The sequence below is a fragment of the Mirounga angustirostris genome, unplaced genomic scaffold, assembly GCF_029215605.1.
Source record: "Mirounga angustirostris isolate CCGP_5_RB_7025 unplaced genomic scaffold, mMirAng1.0.hap1 SCAF_3, whole genome shotgun sequence".
In the NCBI taxonomy this organism is placed as follows: Eukaryota; Metazoa; Chordata; class Mammalia; order Carnivora; family Phocidae; genus Mirounga; species Mirounga angustirostris.
This window is the reverse complement of record NW_026991711.1, coordinates 183,828,762-183,856,378: the sequence shown is the minus strand read 5'-3', so window position 1 is coordinate 183,856,378 and position 27,617 is coordinate 183,828,762. Positions and strand designations below refer to the sequence as shown.

At 42.5% G+C, this 27,617-nt stretch overlaps 1 protein-coding gene across 1 annotated transcript in view; it reads left to right on the top strand.

The window, feature by feature from the left end:
* COL4A4 (collagen type IV alpha 4 chain) overlaps positions 1–27,617 on the top strand; it is a 122,272-nt gene that overhangs the window by 62,158 nt on the left and 32,497 nt on the right. The window contains exons 21-36 of the mRNA XM_054505988.2: positions 100–264; positions 2,362–2,451; positions 3,515–3,678; positions 8,814–8,886; positions 9,849–9,955; positions 11,625–11,808; positions 13,205–13,273; positions 14,175–14,282; positions 14,768–14,986; positions 16,784–16,945; positions 18,237–18,407; positions 18,989–19,132; positions 21,235–21,342; positions 22,485–22,666; positions 23,499–23,562; positions 27,467–27,541. Of these exons, the coding sequence (XP_054361963.2) occupies positions 100–264; positions 2,362–2,451; positions 3,515–3,678; positions 8,814–8,886; positions 9,849–9,955; positions 11,625–11,808; positions 13,205–13,273; positions 14,175–14,282; positions 14,768–14,986; positions 16,784–16,945; positions 18,237–18,407; positions 18,989–19,132; positions 21,235–21,342; positions 22,485–22,666; positions 23,499–23,562; positions 27,467–27,541 (2,085 nt within the window). The remainder of the gene's footprint in view (positions 1–99; positions 265–2,361; positions 2,452–3,514; positions 3,679–8,813; positions 8,887–9,848; positions 9,956–11,624; positions 11,809–13,204; positions 13,274–14,174; positions 14,283–14,767; positions 14,987–16,783; positions 16,946–18,236; positions 18,408–18,988; positions 19,133–21,234; positions 21,343–22,484; positions 22,667–23,498; positions 23,563–27,466; positions 27,542–27,617) is intronic.

Sequence of the window (27,617 nt, the reverse complement as noted above, 5' to 3'; positions counted from 1 at the left end):
ATTTACAGCCTAAGGAAGAATGTACTGATTTTCATTTCTTCTAAACAAGAGTTTACTCTGAGAGATATATGTGGTTTTAATTCTTGATTTCTCTTGGAGGCGTGATGGGACCTCCTGGGCCAAGAGGGCTTCCTGGTCATCCGGGATTTCCAGGGGCAGCTGGTATCCCTGGGAGAGCTGAATCCAGTCCAGGAAAGCCAGGGAACCCGGGACCACCCGGGTTGCCAGGAGCCCCAGGGCTGCAGGGACCTCCGGGATCAGATGGTAAAGTGCTCCTCGTTCACATTCATTGGCATTTATGTTGCATGTGATATTTGCAGTGTCATGCAGAAAATGTGACTTTCTAAATATTTTTAAAAATTATCTAATATTTCATGAGCCAAGTTAGTATTATTAATAATACTAAAAAGTAGACTGATGTTAGATATCACATCAGCTACAGCATATGAAAATATTTGGTTGAACATTTAAGTGTGAATTATGAAATTTTGTAAGTGAATATGATTTTTATTTTTTAAGTGTAGTTTTAATTTTTATCAGAGGTACAGATGGACTGCTTGAGAATCAAACAGTTCTATGAAGCCTGTTATGAAGAACTGCCATCCCAGGCAACCCTTCTCCTGTTCCTTCCTCCCCAGGGGACATTATTTTCACACAAGTAGTTGGATTTTCTGTTATTTGACTTTCTAGTGACCTTCAATGTACTTGTATTGCTATTTCTTAATTTTTTTGGGGGGGGGCAGAGGGCGAAAGAGAGAATCCTAAGCAGGTTCCGTGCCCAGAATGGAGCCCCATGTGGGGCTCAATGTCATGACCCTGAGATCCTGACCTGAGTCGAAATCAAGAGTCAGTTGCTTAACCAACGGAGCCTCCCAGGTGCCCCACTATTTTTTTCATTCTTGAGTTTGAGCCTAATCTTTTGACTTCCTTCCATAGAAGATGATCAGATCATCTGATCCCGGAGGTCCCTGTAGCCCTGGGGCTCTGGGCAACCCAGGTGGTGACTAACAACATATAAAATAAAATTTAAAAAATAAAATAATAAAATAAAATAAAAATTTCTTCAAGTGTTTCTCTGAAGATACTTCATATCTTCAGTTTTCTCCTTCTGGACTCTATACATTTGCCTGTTAGAGAATCCACCCTATGTGTCTCTTTCTCTCATCCTTATTCTTCTTCACCTTTATATTTTTCTGTAACACTTTCTAGTAGACTTCCCCAACTCCCTCTTACAACTCTGCTCCAGAATTTTTCAATTTCTGCTTTGACAATAATTTTTTTTAATTTCTAAGGGTTTTGTTGTTGCTATTGTTTTAATGTTTTCTTTTGTAGCCATCTGTTCATGTTTTAGGGATGAAATGCCCTCTTTCATCTACTTTTTAAATTTTATAGTTTACTTCAAAGTTTTCTTCTTGCTATGTTGTCGGTTACCTCCAGTTCTGAGGGGTCACGGTTACTGCTGTAATTTTTGAGAAGGAGATCTTAAGATTGAACTGTTTCTTTAACCAGTCATTCGGATTGAGGCATCACTGTTATTCTACTTCAAGGTACCAATTCCTGGGGCACCTGGGTGGCTCAGTCAGTTAAGTATCCAACTCTTGATTTCAGCTCAGGTCATGATCTCAGGGTCATGAGATTGAACCCTGCATCGGGCTCTGTGCGGGGCATGGAGTCTCCTGAAGATTCTCTCTCTCCCTTTCTCTCTGCTCCTCCCTCCCCTGCTCCCATGCACATGCTCTCTTTCTCTCTCTTTCAAAAAAAAGGGTACCAATTCCTGAAGTCTGGGAGAGATTTCTCATGTAAATTGTGCTCTTTTTTGCCTTTCCCCACAGCCTGCTTAGATGTCAGCTTTTCAGGGTCTGCTAGGTTCTCTCATATTTTTTTGCTGTTGTTTTCTTTGTCCTGCAGGCTTATGCATTTTTATAATATTCCTGTACTATTTGCTATGTTACTGGGATTTGGGAAGGATAAGGAATTTATTGTTTGTGTTTAATGTCACCTTTAATCAGATGTCTCTAGATTTATATTTTTATGAGCTATGTGTTATGCTTTCTTTAATTTGGTAATTATTCATAATTGGAGGAGAAAAAGATCCTTGTCATACAGTTATTTTGTTTGTTTTGTTGGTTGTTGGTTTGGTTTGGTTTGTTTGTTTTGTTGTCCGTTGCCTTGCTCTGCCACCCACTAAGTTGGGATTGAGAGTAGGATCTCTCTCTATCAGAGAGAAAGAATCATGGGGAAGGAGTGGAAACAAGGTGGGCTTGAGAGGAAGATGGGAGTGCAAGAGACACTCCCACTTGTTCTCTAGAAGACATTCACAGAGACTATGTGATTCTCTCGCCCCCCTTCCCTACTGTAAAGTTATATATTGTAGTGTTGGACACCCTGGACCACAAGGAATAAAAGGCAAAGTGGGTCCTCCAGGAAGAAGAGGCTCAAAAGGAGAAAAAGGCAAGTATGCATCAAAGGTAGGATTTCCAGAAGACAGCAGCATATGGAGGGTTGGGGGCATTTATGATGTGAGCAATGCGCCATTTCACTTTGATGCGTTATATGCCTTATTTACCCCTATGAGCATTCCTTTTCATTATGTGCTTATGAGGTGATTAGAACTTACCAGAAGTCAAGTCCTTCTTTTCGTTTCTTTTTTAAAATTTTATTTATTTATTTCTATTTAAATTCAATTAGCCAGCATATAGTAGTATATCATTAGTTTTTGATGTAGTGATCAATGATTCATTAGTTGCATATCACAAAATCAAGTCCTTCTATCTGAGAGTCTAAAGGGGACACTTGCCTGCTGTGAAATTTGCCTCAGAGTGGTGACTTTTTTCATGAGGTCCTTTTTATTCCTTGAAAAAGCAGAGATAGGATAGTATGGATCTTTTATTTCCCTTTCTCTCTGTGGGCCCATATTTCCCAGACTCATCAAATGTCTCTGGCTTTAGGTTTCTCCACCCTAAAGGTTGTTTAATGCCTTTTTGACCATCTGAGATAGGTGGGTATGAGAGCATAAACACAGCTAAGTTCGACTATCCTAAAGGCATTTCTTTTAGACTGAAAGTCCCAATGATTAGAAAATGCATTGTAGTGAATTATCAATTATAATACGCAATGCACTCAATAGTCCTTTTTCACGTATTAGTTTATTTGTTTAGAGTTTATGCTCCAACCCATTTTTTTTTCTGTTTCTTCAGTAGAAACTAAATAAAAGATTTTCACACTTTAAAAAATAAGATCGCTTTTTTAAAGTTTCTTTGGTAGAGTTGGATATCAACTTTCCCCCTAGAGTTTGTCAGGATGGGTTTCTTAAGACCCCAAACACCCCATTTGTCTAAAAATGATATATCTGCCCCACACAGACCATGCCTAGGAGCCCTTGCACAGTGCCCCATGCCCCCACGTCACACATTATCAGAACCTTTTGTTATTTCATTTCTGGTTTTGTTTAGTAAAGGCTTTTTGGGGTTTTGTGCAGGAGATATGACAAAGCTGCCTTTTATCCTCTGTCTAGGAAACACGGGGCTCTGTGCCTGTGAGCCCGGTCCCGTGGGCCCACCAGGACCTCCGGGACTTCCTGGGAGGCAGGGTAGTAAGGGAGACTTGGGGCTCCCTGGGTGGCTTGGAGAGAAAGGTCACCCAGGCCCTCCTGGAGCTGAAGGATCTCCAGGACCACCAGTGAGTAGCTCTTATCAGTAACAAACTTTCTAGTTGGAAGAGACAGATAGAGATAAAATTCAACTGACCTTCTTTCTGATGTATGGTATGATATATATATTTTATGTCTTGAACCTATATATATATGTATATTAATGACCCAAAAAATCATCTATATTCATTCATTCATCAAACTAATATTTATTGAACACCTACTATGTTCCAGGTGCCGTTCTAGGTGCTGGGGATACAATAAGGAGCAGAACACAGTCTCTGCCCTCCTGGGGACTCCAGGGGTTGGGTGGAGACACACTATGTAACAAATAGATGAGTGTTTATGGATGATGATGATAAAGGCCATCACCATCTAGTGTGGCTTGAGGGGCAGAGCTGGAGGAGATGAACTCAGGGGAGTGGCTGGAGGTTAGGAGGGGCTGTGGAGCACGGGGTTTGGTAGGTGGGTTGGATTTGAGCTTTTGCTCTGGATGGCATGGAACAGACAGTGGAAAGTTTTAAGAAGAGAGAGACATAATCTGACATTAGCTTCAAATGGATCACTCTGATAGCGCTGGTAAGAACAGATCACAGGGGACAAGGGAAGAAGTGGGGAGATGAGCTGGATGATGATTACAGTAATCTTGGTGAAATGTGATGGTAGACAGATTAACATGTTGGTGCTGGGTATGCCGAGAAGTGATCAGATTCTCAAGATGTTTTGAGGACACTGCTACTAGATGGGCTGTTAGGCTAGACACGGGATTTTAGAAGAAAAGTAAAGGCTGAGGCCCAAATGGGGAAGACAGTGTGAGGCGTCGATGTGCAATGGGGGGGAAGGAAGCAGTATTATTGGTAACGTCTTAAATTTGAGGTGCCTGTTGGGGCACCTGGGTGGCTCAGTCGTTAAGCGTCTGCCTTCTGCTCAGGTCATGATCCCAGCATCCTGGGATCGAGCCCCGCATCAGGCTCTCTGCTCGGCGGGAGGCCTGCTTCTCCCTCTCCCACTCCCCCTGCTTGTGTTCCCTCTTTCGCTGTGTTTCTCTCTGTCAAATAAATAAAATCTTTAAAAAAAAAAAAATTGAGGTGCCTGTTAGACCAGTCAAGGTGTTGAGTAGGTAGTGAGATGATATTCAAGTAAGGGATTCAGATGAGAGGTCCAAACTCGAGATACAAACACTGGCTTTGCCAGGTTTTTCGTGATATTTCGTGCACAGAGTAGATGGATCTGTTTTGAAATGGTTCGCATCCGCTGACCGTTATAAGTGACTCGAGTTGAGGAACAACCTTTCAGCTACTTGGCTGCTCAGAACAAAGTCACTGCCCCATAGGACACTCCTCTGAAGGCTAGACACTGCCCACCTGACCCATCGTTATTGAAGAGCCTTCATCCCGGGATGACCTGGAGCCTAACCATCAGCCCCAATGTGCTCTTTTCCATTTTCCCCAGGGAATGCCATGAAAATAGGGCTCCAGTCTGAAAGCCTTAAGTGGGGGTGACAGTTAGGCTCTCCTTGTACCACCCTTGACACCCATGCAAAGCACCCTGGCAAAGTCCACTCAGCAAGAAGCTAATTCCTTAATGCATGTTGAATGAACATGGCTGCAGCTGTTAAGTACTTTGTATTTTATTGCTGCTTTTTTAATTCAATATTTTAGCATAGTCATTTTTTTATGTTGGTACTTAATCTTCTTAATGAAGAGTATACTGGCTCTAAAATATTTCTGTGGCTTCCTCTTGAGTTGCTTCTCAGGGCTAACATCTTTTAGTGTGAATGACTAGTTCATCCAGGGTTGTCCTGGCTGAGCTTTCTGCAATTCATTTGCTCTAGGGCTCACCTCTTTGGGGAGGTTCTATTTCTAACGTCCTTTTTCTGTGTCTAATTCTGTCCATACGACTTCTCTGCATTAAATTCATCACAGGGTGGTCATAGTGAGGGACTAGGTCCATAGCATGGGCACCATGAAAGGAAAAATGGTGGAGGGAGAAGAATGGGTAGAAGGAGAGAGCACAGAGGAGCCATGGGTGATCATTGTGGGTGCTCTCACTTCCCCTGACATGTCCTCTCTCAGCATCTGGTCCCTGGCCTCAGCAGCCACAGATGGGTAGGAGAGTAGAAAAAAGAAAAGTAGGTTTAGATTCTTTGCAATTTTTTCTGTGGTTAGACCAGTGCTTTGTATTTATCACCATAGTCTGAGGATGGGGGTTTCCCACCAAGATGCTATAGTGCAAAGCACGGGGCCATAGGGGCACGTGGACCCACCTTCACATCCCAACTATGACATTGGTGAGCTCTACGGTCTTCTTGAGCTTAGTGCCTCATTTATAATATGGATATAATGACACCTGTCTTACAGGTTTCTTGGTAAGGATTCAATTCAGCAGTATATTTTGAGGACTGTAAGGTATACACACCAGTGAACAACCAGGGTCAGTGCCCCCAGTGAGTTGCAGAGCAAACCAAAGGTCACCAACTGACATGGGCTAAATCTGATCCACTGGCATGTTGATTTTGCCTCCATGGTGTTTGTTTTTGTATTATTAATAAGATTTATGGCTACCCTTGAGAGATTGGAAGTTCATTAACACAGGGTCAGTGCATTCCTACAGTTTCCAGGAGCTGAGAGGTGGCCATGCCTGTGGGAGTAGGGCTGGGTGCTCATGTCCCCACGCAGTCCGTCCATCTGCTTCCTTTGGTAGGCATGGCCCCTCAGCCTCTGTGGCTAAAGTCCCTAATGTAGACCATGTTTTAAACAACCAGTACATGCCTGGCAGAGAGGGGTTCTTTGATTGCTGCTGAGATGTTGTGGTTGTATTAACACATGTATTTAGTGATCTCAGATCTTAGAACAGTGACAGGTAGCTCTTGATCCCACAGCTGCTGGGAACCTTTGGCCCAAGAATCTTTTAGATTCAACATTTGTTTCACTAAGAATCTAAGCGCCATGAAGGCAAGATGGTCTGCTGTTATCTGTTGTGTCCTTGTAATGTGTATTATTGAATATTAATCCATGTCAAAAACCTGGAAACCTACCATTTGCTTTGCACGGGTGTCAAGGGTGGTACAAGGAGAGCCTAACTGTCACCCTCACTTAAGGCTTTCAGCCTGGAGCCCTATTTTCATGGCATTCCCTGGGGAAAATGGAAAAGAGCACATTGGGGCTGATGGTTAGGCTCCAGGTCATCCCGGGATGAAGGCTCTTCAATAACGATGGGACAGGTGGGCAGTGTCTAGCCTTCAGAGGAGTGTCCTATGGGGCAGTGACTTTGTTCTGAGCAGCCAAGTAGCTGAAAGGTTGTTCCTCAACTCGAGTCACTTATAACGGTCAGCGGATGCGAACCATTTCAAAACAGATCCATCTACTCTGTGCACGAAATATCACGAAAAACCTGGCAAAGCCAGTGTTTGTATCTCGAGTTTGGACCTCTCATCTGAATCCCTTACCTGCCATTATCTGTTGTGTCCAAGTAAAGCCTGACACTTTAGGTTCTCAGTAAATGTCTCTTTAGTGAATTCCAAAACAAGTGCTGGCTATCACTTTTTTTCCTTACTAGCTCACCTAAGTCTGTGATCTGACTCTAGTGCTTAAAATTCTGTATCTGCAGAGCATTAGAGCAATTGAGAGTACATTCTAAATCTCCGACGTGCTAACTAACAAACTGCTCAGACTCCCAGGAGCACTCCACCGGCATTGGCCTTCTGGAGCGGACTTGGTTCACAAGCTCAGTGAATGGTTTTATGTGTTGATAGTTTATCAGAAGGACATTATCATTATCTGCCTCTTGGACTGAATACTGTATCTCTATACTTTGGCCCTGTCTGGTTGTCACTTACGACATAGCATATACAGGAAAATTAAGAATTAAAGCAACATTCAACCCATATTAGCACGTTATAATTTCTAAAGTTCCTTTCCTGTCTAATCCAGCTATTTCTACTTGGAAATTTGTTCCACCCACCTTTTTGGTGCCTCATAAACATTCTTACACAGTATGCTATACTATAGTGATGCTTCTGGGGGCTTCGAGGGGGTACGTGGAAATGCTTTTTCTCTACATCAAATGGCTCCCACACATTTTTGCCATTTGGGTTTTTAAGCCTGTTGCGTAGAGTTTTGGCTTCTTCTTCATTCTTACTGCTTAATACTGCCATTATGCTTATCTCTACTGGCACCTTCTTCTCTTTGTAGTTAACTGCTTGTAAAGTGCCCGTCAAGAAGGTAATTAAGCTTGCATGAACATGTTGTTAGACTGTATGAAAATAAGACAAGGTGGCATCTCTGTGAGAGAAGAATTGTTTGCTCAGTCATTTTCACCTCCGTCTAAATTCTTGATTTAGAGTTTCTTGATTTTTGAGATCATGGGATGAGTAACCTTAAGCTATGTATGGTGTTCCTGTAGCTGTGTTTACTATGATGCTTGGCCACTCTAATATACTGATGGTAGGTTTCCAGGTTTTTGACATGGATTAATATTTAATAATACATAATGCTTATAAAAACCATGACCCAAATAGTCAAGTCTCAGAGCAATGTTGAGGTCAAAAGATGATGAGCCCATTGGCCAAAATTAGCTGTTTACTTGCTATAGAGAGGAAATATATGAACTATAACAAAGGTTCTTATTTTCCCTCCTCTTGCTCATCAACTTCCCGCAATATCACACACTTGTTGCTAAACCTCTCCCTTCAGCTTTAGTGGCAGCTCTTGTGGTTAACCTACCCTCCTCCTCTTTCCTCTACACTCTACATTAAAATGCCCAAGATAGTTAAAGATTTTATTTTGAGATAAATTTCATTTTTGACCCAAAGAGGTTGCACAATCATGCAGAGAGTTCCCATGGACCCTTCATTCAGCTTCCCCCATGATAGCATACGTAACCATAGTAACTGCCCATACCAGGGAATTGATATTGGTATACATTTCTGTTGAATCTGGTACAGACCTTTTCCAGAATCCACAAACTTTTAAATGTAGATCAAGAGCCTCCGTTTTGTAAGGTAGGACCCATGTTAGAGGGCAAGGAAGAGAATGATACTAAGAGTACCAAACCAGAATCTAGAACAGGTGATTTAGAAGGAAAGAAGAGAGAGATTAGATGTACATGAATAACTTTTACCTCATCAAAATTAAACTGATGTGTTCCTCTTATTTTCACCAAGGGGAAACATGGTGCCTCGGGACCACCTGGCAGCAAAGGAGAAAAGGGTGACATGGTTGTATCAAGAGTGAAAGGTGAGCCTAGTCAATCACGTAGCTCCCTGCCATTCAATGAATGATACAGGAACCATCCTCTTGCATTCATTTCCCTTGTGACCACAGATCAGTTCTCTAAGAAGATTCAGGATTGTTGAGATTGCTTAAAATATATTCCTTGCCCCTCCCATTTCTTGTGAGAATGTTGAGCCTCAAATCCTCTATCCCTTATTTGAAAACATAAAAAACATATTCGAGTCCTCCTTATTGTGAATCTGGGTTTGACACAAGACCACCTTTGACTTGCCTACTGTTTATCCAGTGCATTAGAGCATCCTGTATTAATCAAGACTATTTTGGTCAAGACAGAAACCCAGCTTGAAGTCATTTTAGAGAAAGAAAGTAATTTATTGACTCACCCAAACAAAATTTGAAGCAATAGATGTAGGGTTCGCACTGGTACGGCTGGATCCAGGAGATTTCTTCCTGCATTTTGCATCTTTCATTACACCATCTGCATTTCTCCCCAAGACTAGCTTTCCTGGGCTGTGGGTATGCTGCCCTTCCTGCCAAAAGCTCCAAGTTGTTACAAAAAGAAAGAGAGCTCTACCTTCTCAGTTCTAGTTTGAAAAAAAAAAATCAAGAAGAAGTGGACTAGGCTGGGGGCAGTGCACAACCACAGACTGCCCCACCCCCATTCACCACTGCCAGGGGATGGGGCACCATATTTGGTGCCATACAAGCAGGGACAGATGCTGTTGTGACTGGTGCCTCCCCACACAGCCTCCCTGGCAAATAAGAGAGTCAGTGGGTTTGGCAATTGTCATTCTCTCCGACTTTTGCATGGTTGTCTTTGCGTGACTGTAGTCGACTGAGACACTCCGAGGCGTCTCTACCAGCCCACACAGAGGCAAGGTCATTGTTTTTATCTTTGTCCTGTGTTTCCTTCTACTTCACCCACTGCTGAGAAGGCTTGAATATCTTTTGGCCTTTGTTTCCAGGGCAGAAAGGAGAAAGAGGTCTTGATGGGCTCCCAGGATTTCCAGGACAAGAGGGACAACATGGTCAGGATGGACTTCCTGGAAAAAAGGGGGATCCAGGCCCCCCAGTATGTATCATTCTTCTTTGGCTACCGAATTTCCTTTTCTTATATGGCCATGAAGCTTCTGTTTTCCCGTTCTCAATTTAAAACTATAATGCAGTCAAGTGCCAACGTGCTAGAAATCAGAGTTGCCTTCTAGTGACTGCCACGAAAAGATGATTGTTATAAAAGGTGTGACATAATTGCAGATGGTCTGAAATCCTGAGTAATGGTTTAGTTATATAGCAAGACTCCCTGTCCTGTCTTCGGTCTTTGTATCATTCTCATGTTGTGTATCTGTTTCAGGGGCCCTCACATCCACGAAGCCCCCAGTGACCTCAGGCCTGTTCAGTTAACTCTATAGGACGGAGGATAGAACACAGGTCCTGAAAATGACCTTCAGTTCTGTCCCCAGATGAAGAGGCACATGAGGGGAGGTCGTAAGCAAGGGAGGGTCAACTAGTGCAAATCCCCTGAATTTTTACATATTGGCTGATGGGAAATCCCACTGACAAGTGATATTTCTGCATTTTTCAAACACGTTTTGGGTGGAGACCATGTGTAGGTAACGCAGGTCATAAGAAAAGACTATGAGACATGATCCAGTGCTAAGAACTTAAAATATCTTGGGTACATGAGGCATTTTTGATTGCTTGCAATGTCACAAGAACTGAACGAGGTGTTTCGTGCATATCATCAGTCTTCTGAAGAGCAATTTGCTCCCAGATTTTACCATCAGAAATGGAGGCTAAGGGTATGTTACTCTAGGTCACCTACCTATCAAGTAGGCTAAACTAGAGTGAAAACCCCAGTCTGTCTTACACCAACACACGTGCTGCTTCTGTTAGACATGCTCCCTGCCACTGAGAGCAGCAGGCCTTCCTTGTCCGTGAGAGTCCTGGAAACTGTTCATTCCTTTGGAGTGAATGAGATGAGCCCCACATGCGGCAGACGCGGTGGCAGCCGGGGCTTGAGAGGCTTCTTCTCCACCAGAGCACAGCTTGCGGGGACCCCACGGGGAACTTGCCAGTTCCAGGAACCACTGCTCGAGGAAGCCCCAACAAGGGCTCCACAAAGATCTTTCTAGTTTTCCAGACCAGGTGCAAGCTTTGCAGCGGGGATTGATTTTACCATAAGCAATGCTGCCTTGTGATGTACTTGACACCCTGCTTTTATGAAGTTGCCTGAGGAACAAAACTAGACGGTTAAGCAAAGGTCAAATTCTTAAGCGGGAGCAGAAAGTGTTTGTCAGCCCTTGGCTTGCAGATGTGGAGGGTGGTAGAGTCTATCCCTGTGTCTCCTCATAAGAATACAGGACAACAATTTCAAATACATAAGAACTTATTTGTTCAATTTGTAAGCCTTCTACCTCCCTCAAATTATATATTTCTGTATTTCATTACTTTGGTATCAGAGAGTTGTTCTCACATAAAATTTCTCAAGTGTATTTAATATATAACACACACATGGCTTTCTGTATTTGAGGCTCAACCCCCCCACCAGCATATAAGTGTTTGTAAATATTTATGTAAAATATGAATAAGAAGCTGAGTTAATCATTTAAAATTATGTTTGCTATTGAGTCTCCTAGAATTATGAGGTTTTTCTATGTGTTTCTATAGCTTATGACAATGACTGCTTTGAACTCATGGACTAGCAAAGATTGCTAACTGACTCATGATGCAAACATTCCCAGGGGGATCATGAAGACGCTTTACCAGGTGATGAAGGGTCTCCTGGACCGCCGGGCCTCCCGGGCAGAGCAGGACCTAGGGGACAACCAGGTCTGGGATTTTCCGGCCCACCAGGAGAGAGAGGGCCACCAGGAGCTCCAGGCCACCCTGGCGAGAGGGGCCTCGAGGGCTTGAAGGGTCAGAAAGGTAATTTTGAATGTTTTGTGTTACAGAATGGCAAGGGAAATAATGGAAGCTAAAGTGATCCTCTCTCCTGGGCAAAGTTATTATAGCTATGGCTAGAACCGCTAAATAACATTCCTTCTAGCTGCTGTTCAAACCTTGATTGTTGTCTAACAAATAAAAACATTATAGCACAATCAATATTTAAAACAAATTCTTAAAATACTAAAATGTCTTTGTTGCTGTATTTGTCTGGCATACCGAAATTGCCTTTCATTCATTTCTCAGTACCAACTCGTGCAATCTGTATTAAATTTACATACATATTCAAAATACCTATTTGTTTACAGTCTTTTGAGACAGTGCGGTGTATCTTAATAAAAAACACTAATATTTCATTTTAAAAATACATCATTGTCCTTGAAAACCCATGTGTAAGCCTTCTAGGAAGAAAAACAAAGAAGGGATTTCAAATATATTTGACAGTTATCTGAATTTAAACAGTAAAGTGACTTGCAGTATTAGAGTGGAAAGCTTTTGGAAAGGCTGCAGAAAGATTTATTTAAGATTTTTTTCCTTTGTAATATGTACATATGCCTTGGGCTACATTATTAATTGTGAAGGTGTTAGAACTGAGATAGTATCATTGGTTCTTGCTTTGAAAACATAGGCAATAATTTGGTCCTCAATAAGGCTTAAGGTTATGGTTCTGGACCCATCAGAATCTAACATTATTTTTATTCAGTTGATACATTTTTGATTTGAGAGCATATGAAGCAATACATTATAATCCATTTGTTCTCTTATAAAAGAGAAATATTCCATTTCAAAGGGGGAGGGAACCAAGAGGCCCAAGCTTTGGAGTCTTCCTGTCTTCACCAGCGACCACAGTGCAGAGTCATTAACAAAACCAAGAGACGATACATGTGAAGGCCCAGATCCATGGCAGGCCCTCCGGAAATGGCTACTGGCATTAATACCTCACCGAGTGTCCTCATCTACACAGGCCTCCCACCCCCAAACCAGGAGTCCAGTCCTCTGAGCTCACTGTTCGATGTCGCTCCTACATCAGGATTTGCTAGGTCTTCCGATTCCATTGTATTGGGTGTCATTGGGCCTGTCAATACATTATTTTTTTTTTTCTGGGCTATTAAAACTGAAACTTCTTGGGATTTTTCTTATTCCCCTTATGTTCATAGCTGTCTGACAGTTGAAGCTCAGATTTCAGGACCCATCTTTTAGAAATTCAGAATAAAGCTAGTTCAGATGATCTGAGAACACTTGGGAGTCTTCTTTTCCCTTGAAATCCACATATACTATATGAAAAAATATCTTGATTGAGTTATCATTGAGATTCACTTTACGTGGGGTTATTGGTTGTGTGAATGCCGCTTTGTTTGTTTGTTTGTTTTCATTCCAGGCGATACAATTTCTTGTAACGTCACTTACCCTGGGAGGCCAGGGCCCCCAGGATTTGATGGGCCTCCAGGTAGGATCAATGAGAAATTGCTGTTTTACACATTCCCCAGAGTAAAGGAACTGGTGACAGATGAACCGATAGTTAATCATCTGGCAACTAGTGAGGATAATTATCATCAGGTTTTGAGGGACTCTGGGAAAACAGCATTTGTGGTAAGTCACACTGGGGCTCAAGTCTACTGGTTTGGACATACTCTAGGTGGGGTTGTTTGATTTATTTTTTTAATTTCTACGCAGCAAAATTTACCTTGATGTGATCACATATCAGTAGAAATGTCTGCCCTTTGAGAATTTTAAAACTGTACCTTCTTTCTTTTCTTATGCCCCAAGAGTGAAAAATGATAATGTGCTTAGTGATTGTAAGTTTTACTCTATTCTTCTTTCCAAGCCTCAAGGGATGTGAACACTCAAATTTTAACTTGGCGGTTACACTTCCTTTAAAGTTATTTTAGCTGAGAGAACTTCCAGCAAGAAATCACAGAACGTTTAAAAAAAAAAAAAATCTCGATTCCTTTTGCAGGTGCTTCTAGCCTATACTTCCTTTGAGGGCAATATAGTAAGGTGCAGGGAAATAGATTTTGGCCTTTATCCTGGTGGTTTCTTAGCAGGCCACACGCTGGCTGCCGTCTCCTTCCTCCTACAAGGAGGAGGTTTGCTCGAATATTTGTGTTGAGACGGAGCAAGGGAAGGCACCAAAAGATTCATCGGAGTGGTGATATATGTCTCAAAGGCTTTCAGGGAGAATCCTTTAAAGTATGGCTTCTGAGAAAGTGCTTTAACAAAATCACTCTCTTACTTACATAAAGTAGAAATACTCTGAAAAGGACAGTGTAGATTCTTTTTAAATCACTTGATTTTGTTCTCATTTGATTTGTGTTTTATTGAGCCTGTGTTTTGTTATTATTATTTAGGACCAAAGGGATTTCCAGGTCCTCGGGGCACTCCGGGGTTGAGGTGTTTGGATGGGCAAAAAGGTCAGCGTGGCAAACCAGGAATATCAGAAATACCTGGTCCACCTGGTAAATAAGTGTTTTTCATTTAAGAATGTGTATATGCCTCCTACACTCAATGAGCTTAGTAAGCAGACGGCCCAGGGAGCCCTACATAATGGGGGCGGGGATGTTTTTTCTTGAAACCTTAAGCTCTTAGCTATGTTTTGATAACTTTTAGGTGCTGGTAATTTTGTAAATTCTCAGGGCTCCTTCCACCTGAAGCATGAGTTCCAGCCTATTATTGGTCTGTTATTTGATAGAAACTGCTCAGTCCAGACAGACTGTCAGTGAATGAAAGCAATGAGGGAAACATCGTTGGCTTCTAGGAGATACAAAATCACAATGTATTTTCTTACAAAAGGTGGCAAAGCAACATTGCCTAGTAAGTTATTCTTAATTTTAGTTAATACTCTTGTATTTTTAAAAAATGTGTTTTTATCAAAGTAGTAGCCTTCCATTTGTATTGGTTCTATATTTGTACATTTAAAAATTTAAACTATTCTGTTCAATAGGGTTTCGTGGTGACATGGGCGATCCAGGTTTTGGAGGTGGAAAGGGGTCCTCCGTTCTCGGGCCCCCAGGCTCACCTGGTTCTCGTGGAGCAAATGGTCAGAAAGGAGTCATGGGAGACACTGCCTATGGCCAACCAGGTGCCCCAGGCAAGAGAGGTCTTTCAGGAGTGCCAGGGTCAAAAGGACACAGAGGTGACCCGGGACGTCCAGGCTTTTCAGGTATGAGGGCCGCTCTGTCCCTGTGGTCCATAAAGCTGGCTCAGCTCTGGAACAGGTCATTGAAGAGTATTTAGACTATCTAGCCATAGAAATCTAGAATGCAAGATTTCCCCCCTAAGCATCTTCCCTTCTAAATGAGCACTGGTCACATTTCAAGGAACTTGCATCTGTAGCGTTGTCTTTATATTTTATGGGTTGTTTTCAAATTCAGGGCAGCTCACTGTGGCTCAGTCCATTCGGGTTGATTCAGCAGCTACTGGACATCTGTCTGCTTCGGACTCAGGATAGCGTGTGAGCACTGTAAACGCCCAAGGAGCAGGCACCGGGTCACCTGCCCACTGCCAAGGCCAGGTTGAAAGAAGACAGGCTGCAAGAGGGGCAGCTCAGGGGGGCAGAGCAGTGTGCGATGGTGTTCAGGGAGGCTGGCTGTGGGCTGGGCCCTGGCAGGCACACTGTGTTATTTGGACAGGTGACAGGATGGAGGCACTTTCATTCCAGCAGGGGCAGCAGGTGAGGAAGGTGGGAGGATGGTCCTGGCACTGACTTACGTCTGTTTCCAAAATCACTAAGGATTCCTCAGGATCCTCAGTACAAGTCTTTAATGTATTTAACAGTAACCCTGGGTAAGGATCCTTAAAATCATCATCTTTGGGGCCCCAGTCTCAGGAATTTTGATTCATTACATCAGAATTGGCTGGGTCCCAGCAGTCCAGCCCCTTGGGTGATGGTGACCAAGAGTGGACCCCAGACCAGACTTTTACAAACACTGTTCTGGTTCTTTTCGAACAGTAGATGGGCCAGTATTTATTAGGTATCCACAATAGTATCATAGTACAGGGAAATGGAGGGCAGGGGATTAAGTCACTTTCTCTGTCACCAGGGAGCTTACTTACTCTGTAGTTGGTAAGTCAAAATATTCATATACAAAACCCCAATTAGTTGGAAAGTAACAGGAGAATACATTCTGTGAGTCAATGAAAAATATTTTGACTTAGTAATCCTACTCTCTCACTTATGACAATGTATCTAAGGAAAGTGTTCAGCAGAAAATAAAGGTTATTGTGAAAATACTCTTGTATTATCCACAGTAGATGAACAAATGGGAACAATAGAGTTAAGTAATACACACACACACACTCAAAGGAATACCATTCAGCTATTTTCAACTAAAGTTATCTCAACTAAAATTATAAAGATTATAACAAAATTGAAAACATTTGCAGATTAATATGTGATGTGAAATAATCCAACAATTATGCGCTGTGATTACTACTTAAAAGATGTAAACTTATGAACAGAAGTATATTGAAAACGTGGAAAAATAGAATAGATTTTTAGGTTAGGGCATGGGATGGTGGGGGGATTGATTTTCTTTCCTGAAAATTATTACTCTGCCTTTCCAATATATAGAAATTTAAGAGTTTAAGGGATGAAATAGCTTACAAAAAGCACATCCATAAACTGCAAACTGGGTGTGTAAGCACTGTGGAGATTTGGTGTAATGTGAGAGGTTAATTAAAATCAAGAAGAACTTCATGGTGTTTAAATTTGCCCAAGCAACTTCTTTGTTGCCTACGTAACCATAACAAGTAACTCTATTAGTAATGCATGGTTTTCCCATTCATTTGGAACTCACTACCATCCAGGATAAGAAAATCCTTTGAGAAACTTCACTCGTTTGAGCCCTGAGCTGGATGGAAATGCTTGTTTCTGGTATTGCTATGCATGCCCCTGTTGCGGCAGGCTGACTCCCTAGTTTCATACCAAGAGTGTCAGGAGTGCATTGTATCATTTCAGGGCCAGCTGGCAGGCCGGGATTCCCAGGTCTCAAAGGCCCCAGAGGCACAGAGGGAAGTGCTGGGTTTCCAGGAATCCCAGGTCCACCTGGTCAGTCCTGCAAAGGAGGCGCCCCAGGGATAGCAGGACCACCGGGAGTCCCTGGGGCTCCAGGCCAGCCAGGTAAGTGTGAGCATGCACCAAGCCCTGTGAAGAGTCTGGGACTTGACCCTACTTCCGGAGGAATGAGCCCACCTGCTGCTCTTTTACGGACCAGCACAACCAAGACCCTGCAGCAGAGATGAAGGACTTTCCTGTTCTAGAATGGCGGGGCACCTGGGTGGCTCAGTCGTTAAGCGTCTGCCTTCGGCTCAGGTCATGATCCCAGCGTCCTGGGATTGAGCCCTGCATCAGGCTCCCTGCTCCGCAGGAAGCCTGCTTCTCTCTCTCTCCCGCTCCCCCTGCTTGTGTTTCCTCTCTCGCTGTGTCTCTCCCTGTCAAATAAATAAATAAAATCTTAAAAAAAAAAAATCTGTTTAGAATGGCAAGTGGCATGCGCTTCCTGGTGGTTCGGGTCATTTCCCCTTGTCACCCTAGTCTCACGGGGACACCGAAGTGGGGCTTGGAGATGTTGCATTGCATGCACAGTGGGTCCCAGGATCTGCAGGGAGCACGGAGCCTGGGGAGCTGCTGCTTCCTAGCCGCGGGCAGGACAGCCTGCTCCTTATGCTGGGGCAGGTGCTGTGTCATCCGTGGGCAACACACGCAAGCTTGAGAGCTAGCCCAGTTCTAGCCCATAAAGAGCGGCCAGGACCTTGTATTTTTGGTGCACCCAGCAAGACACGTAGGGGCTCAAGAGACCCAGGAAGAAGTGTGTCTCAACCCAAGGTGCTAGAGGGCTGTTTCCAGTGTGATCTTCATTTCACCATTTGGTTTGTCACCTATTATTTAAATCCTATTGCATTTATCCAAAAATGGCAGCAAGATGCCCTCTGAATGGATCAAAATGAGATTGGGGCAAACCCTGCCACTACAGCTTTATTTCTAGCATCAGTAAAAAGTAGATGATGTTGCTGTGATTTCTACAGTTCTCTGGTGAACAATCTGACCAAGTTTACTTGGCCAGAGCTGCAGGAAACATCTGGAAAGTTTACTTCCATTGGTTTCAAGAGTAAATACAAATAATGTTTTTGTTCTTCACCCTTCCCCATTTTCCATTTTTAAAATGCTCTTTATAGTATTCGTGTATCTCTACTGGGAAATATTTATTCAAGTAATCTGCCTTTCCTTTTATAGCAGCCAGAAAAAGACGTTCTGAGACTGATGGAGAATTGCCACTGTGGTTTAGCTGATAAACATTGTTTGTTTCATAGGAACGGATACACAATTTAAGCTATCGGGAACTTTTTTTCCTGCCCGTGTGTGAAGCCAGTGTTCGGTCTTCACATGTTGTTGTCCTTGTGTTTTTTCTCAGGTGCCCCAGGTTGGAAAGGACAGCGAGGGGATATGGGGCCTCCTGGTCCATCTGGAATGAAGGGCCTCCCAGGAGTTCCAGGACGGCCAGGGGCACATGGTCCCTTAGGACTCCCAGGTGTCCCAGGCCCTTCAGGGGATGATGGACTGCCTGGTCTTCCAGGCCCAAAGGGTGGGTAGCACTTTTCCATTATTTACCCCTATTTTATAAACTTGAAATCCACTGCCAAGTGAAGACTATTACATATGATCATACTATTGAATTACTGTTATTTCAGCCTGATATTGTCCTTCTCTTAGTGACAGCTCCCTTCTTCTTATCCCCTATATTTTTATTTCCAGTGGCAGAATGTTTTGGCATATGTAAATGGGACAAGGTGGGTAGGGAGATTAAGCCCACAGAACCCACAACACACTAGGTAGAGCACATCAGGTGTTGGGTCAGGGCTAATGTACTTCCACATCGGATGAGCCCCCACTCGCCAGCCCCACATCCCCCCCGCCACATCTTAAAGCGTCATGAGATCAGGACTTAGAAACATAAAGGCTCCCACTTCAGCCCTATGGGGTGGAAAGCTGAGTAGGCGAGCACAGCCAATACATGTGGTGGGGCTGATAGTGGTCGTTCACCTTCGGTACAAACTGAGGTCCGAGGGAGGGCAAATCTCCGTGCCGACGACAAGGAACGCAAACCTAGGAAGCATGCTAGCCTTTAAAATGTCTTTCTACAAATTCGTGTTCTCATTTCATCAGGATCCCAGGGGCTGCCTGGCTTCCCCGGTTTTCCGGGGCAAAGAGGAAAGCCTGGCCCCGAGGGACGTGCTGGCCGTAAGGGGGACCCGGGAGAAGACGGTCGGCCTGGCTTCCTCGGAGACCGTGGGGTGAAAGGTGCCAAAGGTAAATGCACTTGACAGCACGATGATGCCACATTGGTGGTTTTGGTATTTGATCAGAACGTATAGAGATGGTCTTTGAAAAATAAATGGGACTATCCTGCAGCTTGGATTCCTCTTCCTTTTGGATTGCTGGTGTTTGTTTTAGAATCTTAAACCAAATTCATTTTCCAACCTTTCAGTCTTATTGCATATAACTGATAAATGAATTGCTCTATTAATAGAAAAGATAACAAGTGCTTTGATATATGGCTATTGGGTTGAAAAGAACCTTCTCACCAGTTGGGAAGGGGGTGAGGCCCCAGTCTCTGTTTCGATCTTTTCTTTCTTTTTTTTTTTTGTAAAAAAAAAAAATACTTTTTTTTGGTAAAGAGCCAGATAGTAAATATTACAGGCCCCTGTGGTCCCTGTTGAAACCATTCAGCTCAGCTTCTGCAGCCTGGAAGCAGGCAGACATTGCATGGAAACATGCTAACATAACTTACGTTCCAATCGAATTTTCTTCATGGACACTGAAATTTGAGCTTCATTTATTTCACATGCCACAAAATGTTATTTATTCCCATTTTGAGTTCCATCCCCTAATAATTTAAACATGTAAAAACCGTAGCTCACGGATTATACGTAAACTGGTCACAGGTGGGATTTGGCTCTCAGGTTGTAACTTGCTGACCTCTGAAATAGAGTAAGTCCGCTTTCATCTGAGCCATGAGTTACGCCTCCCCAGCTTCCTTTAAAGGAAGAGTTTTCAGGGCACCCTGGTGGCTCAGTCGGTTAAGTGTCCGACTCTTGATTTTGGCTTAGGTCATGATCTCGGGGTCCTGAGACCCAGCCCTGTGTCAGGCTCCAGGTTCAGTGAGGGGTAAGGGGGTCCTGTTTGAGATTCTCTCCCTCTCCCTCTGCCCCTCTGCCTGCTCATGCTCTCTCTCTCTCTCTAAAATAAATAATAGATCTTTAAAAAAATGAAAGTTTTCAAATAAATAAAATCTTAAAATAATAGTTGTCCTTACTATTAAAAAATAAAAATTTCTAGATTACTGGTGTAAATGTTCTGTGTCCATCCCTGTTACATATTTACTTTTACCACTTAGCTAGGAGGCCATAGTGAGTGAAGGTAAAATCTCATTTCCAGTTTTGAGAATGAATGCTTGACAATTTGAGAAACAAGTCTTTTTGTCCTTAAAGCCCTTTGGGTAAATAGCCTCCTATATAATTTAAATTACTTTTACTTCTTAGGGGATTGATTCTACTCTTATTTTTGTTTTACTAGCCTGTAAATTTTTTTATAAAAGAATCAAGGGATCAGAGTCACTCTTAGCTAGCTTAGAAAGTGATGTTTGCTATGCTATTATGGTCTCCAAAATAAAACAAATTTAAGAAACTGATATTACACTGTATGTTAACTAACTGGAATTTAAATAAAAACTTTTAAAAAAAATGCCCTGATTGGTGTTTGCTCCCGTGGTAGAAATACTCCCACCGTGGCTGATTTAAAGCTGCCAGCACTTTAATAACTGGTTTACAAAATTCTTGGCTTGTTAGTAATTGGCTCTCACCATGCTGGTATGAGCCCACTTGAGCACACTTCTTTCTACAACTGGACAATGTTTATGAAAATCAGGTAGAAATACCGTATATTCGTCCTACCTTTCAGAATTCTCTATGTGGAGAAGCAAGTTGAAATAAGTGTTCTTTTAATGTAAGGAAAATAATAGAGGGTGGCTAGGAAGGGAAAGGCAGGGAACTGTAAAATATGAGATGGGCAGTTCACGTTTTACTGGATGAAGAGACATATTTCAGATTTGGAACTTTTCAAGCTTATCTGTTTTCACCTAAGACTTGGAGACCCATTTGGCTGAATTTAGCAAGTATCCACTGATCACTGCCTGTACCCCAGACCCTGTTGCTGGACACACTGGGAGGGGGATGTAAAAAGGTGCGGCCCTTCCTTTGGGAAATCCATTGTGATATTGTGCAAGCTGTAAACATAAATATGGTTTAGGAAATGAAATGTGGATTTGCAAACTGGACCTGAAGTGTCGTAACAGAAAAATCACGTGTGTGGTGCTTCTGTTTGTTCTTCTCTTTCATAATTAATATCTGAAGGGGAGAGAGGACCCCCAGGAGATGAAGGAGAGATGGCTATCATTTCCCAAAAGGGGAAAACTGGGGAACCCGGACCTCCAGGAGATGGTGGATTCCCAGGAGAAGAAGGTAGGTAAAAGCTCATTCTTTTTAACTGTATCAAATGAGTTGGCCTTTCTAGATCATTCAAAGAAGCATGCATAAGCGGCAGCTTTCCTAATAATGCTGAGATTGGAGAAGGTCACTTTTTAAATTATTTTATTTTATTTTATTTTATTTTAAGATTTTATTTATTTATTTGACAGAGAGAGACACAGCGAGAGAGAGAACACAAGCAGGGGGAGTGGGAGAGGGAGAAGCAGGCTTCCCGCGGAGCAGGGAGCCCGTTGCAGGGCTCGATCCCAGGACCCTGGGATCATGACCTGAGCTGAAGGCAGACGCTTAACAACTGAGCCACCCAGGCACCCCAAGGTCACTTTTTTTAGATACAAATATACACAGATTAACCTCATGTTGCATTTTTCTTTGGCTTTTCCATGCCAGAACTTAGTTAAAGTTCATACGTATGTATAGGTCTGGATATTCCAAACTAGGATCAGTCCTAAGATTGTACATCTAATACCAGTTCCAGCTTCCCAGTACCCCCAGTTGTGGTGACTGGTATTAAAACAAGTAACACAGTGATGACTGTCCAGGTCGTTTTGACCCATGCTTCTCCATCTTCAGCATGCCCACGAACCCCTGGGGCTCTTGTGGAAATGCAGATTCTGGATTGGCACATCTGGGGCAGGCCCCACTCTTCCTTTCTAACAAGCACCCCAATGCCTGTGCTCCCCAGAAACAGCATATGGCAAGGATTTTGGGCACCACATTTGTATTCTCCTGCCCCCCAAGTTCAGGTTAATCTGCGTGAGGCCCGGGCTCTTGTCTTGGCTCTCTCCTTAACTAGTTGTTAGGGGGCGACTGTTTTTTAACTGAGCTAGGTAAGTTCTTCATTTGTGAGATGAATGTGTGACAAAGCAGATGGATGACCCTGCAGGCTCATTCCTCCCTTGGAGTCCCTTCATTCCTCCCTGAGTCAATTCATGGGCGCTTCTTTCCCAGTGAGGTCACTGAAGCCCAAAACCATCACGATGGGGCTTAGGGCAGGAACCAGGACTCCCCAAAACCTTGGGCTTCATCTCCTAAATAGAGGACCCAAACTCTCAGCCTCACGACTGCTCCACCCAGGATTTCCTTGAAGAGGTTTGTCATACTTGTAACCCCACCAGGTGATAAAGGCGATCCTGGGATGCAGGGGAGGAAAGGAGAGCCAGGAAGACACGGAGCAGCCGGATTTCACAGAGGGGAGCCTGGTAGAACTGGGCAGCCAGGGCTTCCCGGCTCCCCAGGCCCCCCAGGCTCCCCTGGGCCAAGAGGGATTATTGGTTTTCCGGGATTTCCAGGTGACCAGGTAAGTGGCTTTGGTTGGGGAGGACAGAAATAATACAACCCTTTTGCTCTCGGATGCCCATAGGAGTCATAATTTGCCAATGTACATCATTGCTCTTTGACTGGCTTTTAGAATGTAAGCGAAAAGAATGGAAGCTTCTGGAAGGCCATGATGTGACTATAATTTCTAAGCAGGGCTCATGCCTGTTTTCCCATGACAGATGACAGAGTCACTTACTCCATGTACTACCCTACCCCCCCAAGCCTAGTTTAAACAGCTCCACAGAAACTTTCCTCGTGACTACTGGTTTATCAGAGTAAAGAATCCTCTGAAAAATAACCCAAATTCCAGTGTCTAAACCTTCCTGTCTGGTTGCAGATATCACAGATTTTGCTGTAAATATATTTGGTCTTCAAAACCATGAGTAAAATACCCCCACTGAGAAGCCAGGAGGTACAATATGTGTCATAGACTACATCACAACTTCTAGAAGATGGATATAATTTGCTACCCATCTTTTGGAATCAAATAGATTTTTCAAGTTTTTGGTAAAAAAAAAAAGTCTTCTAACAATATTTTATTTGGTATTAATTTGCTCAATCAAATCTTAAAATTCAAATTATGTGATACATTTACTGTTTTGTAATCATGCTACCTGTTGGTACCTCTAATTCTGGAGTTTTAGTCACTTTTAAAAAGCTAGACACATGTATTAGTATGCTGCAATGCATTTCTGATTTTCTTTACCACTGCAAACATATGGAAATGGGTTATGGAAGATTATAACTGGATAATGTTATGAATTTGTCATTTGTATTTGAAACCAAATTAAAGTCTTTTGTTACACTGTCAGGGTGAGCCAGGTTCTCCAGGGTCCCCCGGACGTTCAGGAATTGATGGAATGAGAGGACCTAAAGGTATGCTTTGGACATACAGCAGCCATCCACCAAGTTCATGTCTGTAATATTGTGAGCATGCACATTTGGTATGAAAATTAAAGTATATCCAACAAACTGCAACATCAAAGGGCTTCTTTTTTACTTTTTATTTTTTAAGTTTTTATTTAAATTCCAGTTAGTTAACATATAGTGTAATATTAGCTTCAGATGTATAATATAGTGATTCAACACTTCCATACATCACCCGGTGCTCGTCACAAGTGCCCTCCTTCATCCCCATTACCTTTTTCACCCATCCTCCCACCCACCTCCTTTCTGGTAACCAGCAGATTGTTCTCTATAGGTAAGATGCTGTTTCTTGGTTTGCCCCCCTTCTCTCTCTTTTTCCCCTTTGCTCATTTGTTTCTTAAATTCCACATATAAGTGAAATCATATGGTGTTTGTCTTTCTCTGACTGACTTATTTCACTTAGCATAATATCCTCTAGCTCCATCCACGTCATTGCAAATGGCAAGATTTCATTCTTTTTATGGCTGAATAATATTCCATTGTATATATATATATACCACATCTTCTTTATCCATTTATGAAATGCTAGATGCTTGGACTGTTTCCATAGTTTGGTTATTGTAGATAATGCTGCTATAAACATCGGGTTGCATGTATCCCTTTGAATTAGTAGTGTATTTTGGGGGTAAATACCTAGTAGTGTGATTGCTGGATCATAGGGTAGTTCTATTTTTAACTTTTTGAGGAACCTCCATACTGTTTTCCAGAGTGGCTGCACCAGTTTGCATTCCCACCAAGAGTGTAAGAGGGTTCCCCTTTCTCCACATCCCCGCCAACATCTGTCATTTCCTGACTTGTTCATTTTAGCCATTCTGACAGGTGCGAGGTGACATCTCATTGTAGTTTTGATTTGCATTTCCCTGATGATGAGTGATGTTGAGCATCTTTTCATGTATCTGTTGGCTGCCTGGATGTCTTCTTTGGAAAAATGTCTGTTCTTGTCTTCTTCCCATTTTTAAATTGGATTATTCGTTTTGGGGGGCATTGTAAGGGTTTTGATATATTTTGGATTCTAATGAATTATTCATTATGGGGGTTTTGTAAGTTCTTGATATATTTTGGGTACTAGCCAAGGGGTTCTTCTTAGACTCTGTTAGACAGTCAAACACTCAAGACCCAAATCATCCACGTTTGTCATTCAGATCCGAGGGTAGCAGGTAGAGAACAGCATGCTTGCGAGCACAGAGGTCTTTCTCCTCAGTGGGGGTCCTTGAGCAGTCTGTGTGGTGACTGAAGCTCCCCATGTGGCAGCTCAAGTACAAGGAGACCAGATCCACATTGTGGGCAGCGTCTACCTTGGCTTGGAAGCCTCCTGCCCCATAGGAGATAATGTCTCTTCTAAAGACTCTGTAGATAGGGCTTTTAGGTTCCCAGTGACAAGAGTCACAGGACACAGAGAAGGCCAGAGCCATGACTTCCCTCCAGGTGTTAATACATCACTTAAGAATTTCTGGGCCACATTTAATTTTCAGTTGGGTTATTTTTACCGTAAGCCAAGGGTCAGCAAGTGTGTTTTTTCAAGGGGTCAGATCACAGATATTTTCAGCTCTGTGGGCTCTATTGCAGCTACTCAACTGTGCAAGAAAGCAGCCAGACAATATGCAAACAAGGGGTGTGGCTGTGTTTCATTAAGAAGTTATTTACAGAAAGCTACAGGTTAGGTTTGGCTTCATAGTCTTGGTTTACCTTGTGCCAAAAACAATGCTGCCTCATAACACAGCTGACATTCTACCTTAATCAGATTTGTAGGGAAACAGAAACACAAAGTTACCTGTGGATAAAAATATTCTTAGAGGTTTCATTTAACTTTTATTCAGACAAACAAGCAAACAAAAATCAGGATATCTTAAATTGTGATGTTTACGTAAACTTTTTTTTTTTTTTTAAGATTTCATTTATTTATTTGACAGAGAGAGACACAGTGAGAGAGGGAACACAAGCAGGGAGAGTGGGAGAGGGAGAAGCAGGCTCCCCACTGAGCAGGGAGCCCGATGTGGGGCTCGATCCCAGGACCCTGGGATCATGACCTGAGCCGAAGGCAGACGCTTAACCACTGAGCCACCCAGGAGGAGCCCCTTATGTAAACTCTTTAACATTGTTACTGTCCTTGTATACCAGTGGGTTAATATTTTTCTTTAAATCTATTTAAATATGATTCACTGTTTTAACCTTAGCTTTAACCTCACTATCTGTGAATTCACAGGTTTGATGAGCAGTTATGTTTTACTTTATACGGATGAAAATGAATAACTTTAAAATATAAAGGAGTAGGGGCACCTGGTTGGCTCAGTCAGAATAGCATGCGACTCTTGATCTCAGGGTTGTAAGTTTAAGCCCCATGTTGGGTGTAGAGATTACTTAAAAATAAAATCTTTAAAAAAAAGTACAATGAACTATAAAAGAGTAATTAATGAACCACCTAAAAATCTCCTCCCTTACCACAAAATGCTTTGCATTTTGAGAGACACTCCATAAGTAATAGGATAACTGCTATAAGAAAAAATGAACTGTGCAACTTATTTTTTCAGAAGGAATAATCGATATATTTTCCTCAGAAATAGTTACAAGTAGGGAAGTTCTCATATTTGAGTTGACATTTTATAGCTTCATGATTTAAAACTCAGTCCTCTTCTAATTCCCTATGCATTTATTATAGTCCCTTTGCCTCTCTCAAAGTACAAGCCTACTTCTTCTTATGTTCTTAATTCTTGTATCTGGCCATGTTTGCAAGGAACTGAAATGCACTTGTGGTCCCTGGAGTAAAAGTGGTCTCATGAAGCCCACCATAAGGCTAATGAAACCCAGCCCTTAGGCAACCCATGGTTTCTCTCTTGAGACCGTTCTGTTTTTCTTTATGGGCTGGCTTTTACTTACCTGCCAACTGACTTCATCACCAGTATCCTTTCTGGATCTTTCTGGATATGTCTGGATTGCAAACATGCTCTGCATTGAAGCATCATGCTAATGACATCGTGATGATCCTTTTGGTCGCTGCCTCAATAACCAATGACCTCAAACTCTTGCTTTTTATCCCAACTTCTCAAGGAAAGACTCACTGACCCGAGATGGACCAGATTTCTATCCCTCAAAGCCACAACTATGAGCAGGGTCAGGTGGAAGAGAAACTTCCACAGATGTGGGTGGGACCCCTTTGAAAGGGGTGTGGGTAGGAAGATATTATAAATCATACCTAATTGACTCTTACTCTCTCTTATAACCCCATCTGTTGCCTTGCCCGTCCCTGCCACACCATTCTGAGACCTCCGTTTATAACTGGCCCCCAGCTAGAAGCCCTGTGTCGGGAAGAGCATAGCCCCAGTGTGGCACAGCCCTGTGGTACCGTGGGAACCATTGCCTGCCGTGGCCTGCGAATGTGTGGTCTCTTGTGAAGTCATCAATAAAGTGTGCCTTTTAATTTTGTTTTTACAAGGACGCTGAGTTGAACTTCCTTGCAGAGAGCATAAAATGTGATTACAGCAGCTAAAACAGGGGCAATTTCTGCTTTTTGTTTCTAAAACACCATATAAGAATATAGTCAATCAGTACCAAATAATCTGTTAAATAGATACCTAAATTTGAAACTATTTTTGGGAACTTAAAAACTCAAACTTATTAAGATCTGTAGTTTCTTATGATTGTTATGAACTATAAAAATGGTGTGTGTGTGTGTTTAGATCACATCTTGCCTCTATGTTTCCATTTGTTTTTATATAGAAAAAAAGCATTTTTTCAAAAACTCTTCTGTAATATTTGAAGATAAATTATAAAGACAAATATGACAGTTATTAAGTCATGTGTATGAAACAAAATTAAATTATCTTAAATAATGTTATGTGCATTTTATCACTTACAGGAGACAAAGGTGACCCTGCAAGTCAGTTTGGCTCACCTGGTCCAAAGGGTGAACCAGGTAGCCTTGGATGTCCAGGTATAGCCACATGTTTTTCTTATTAAAACAAAAACGAATAGGGGCGACTGGATGGCTCAGTCAGTTGAGCGTCTGC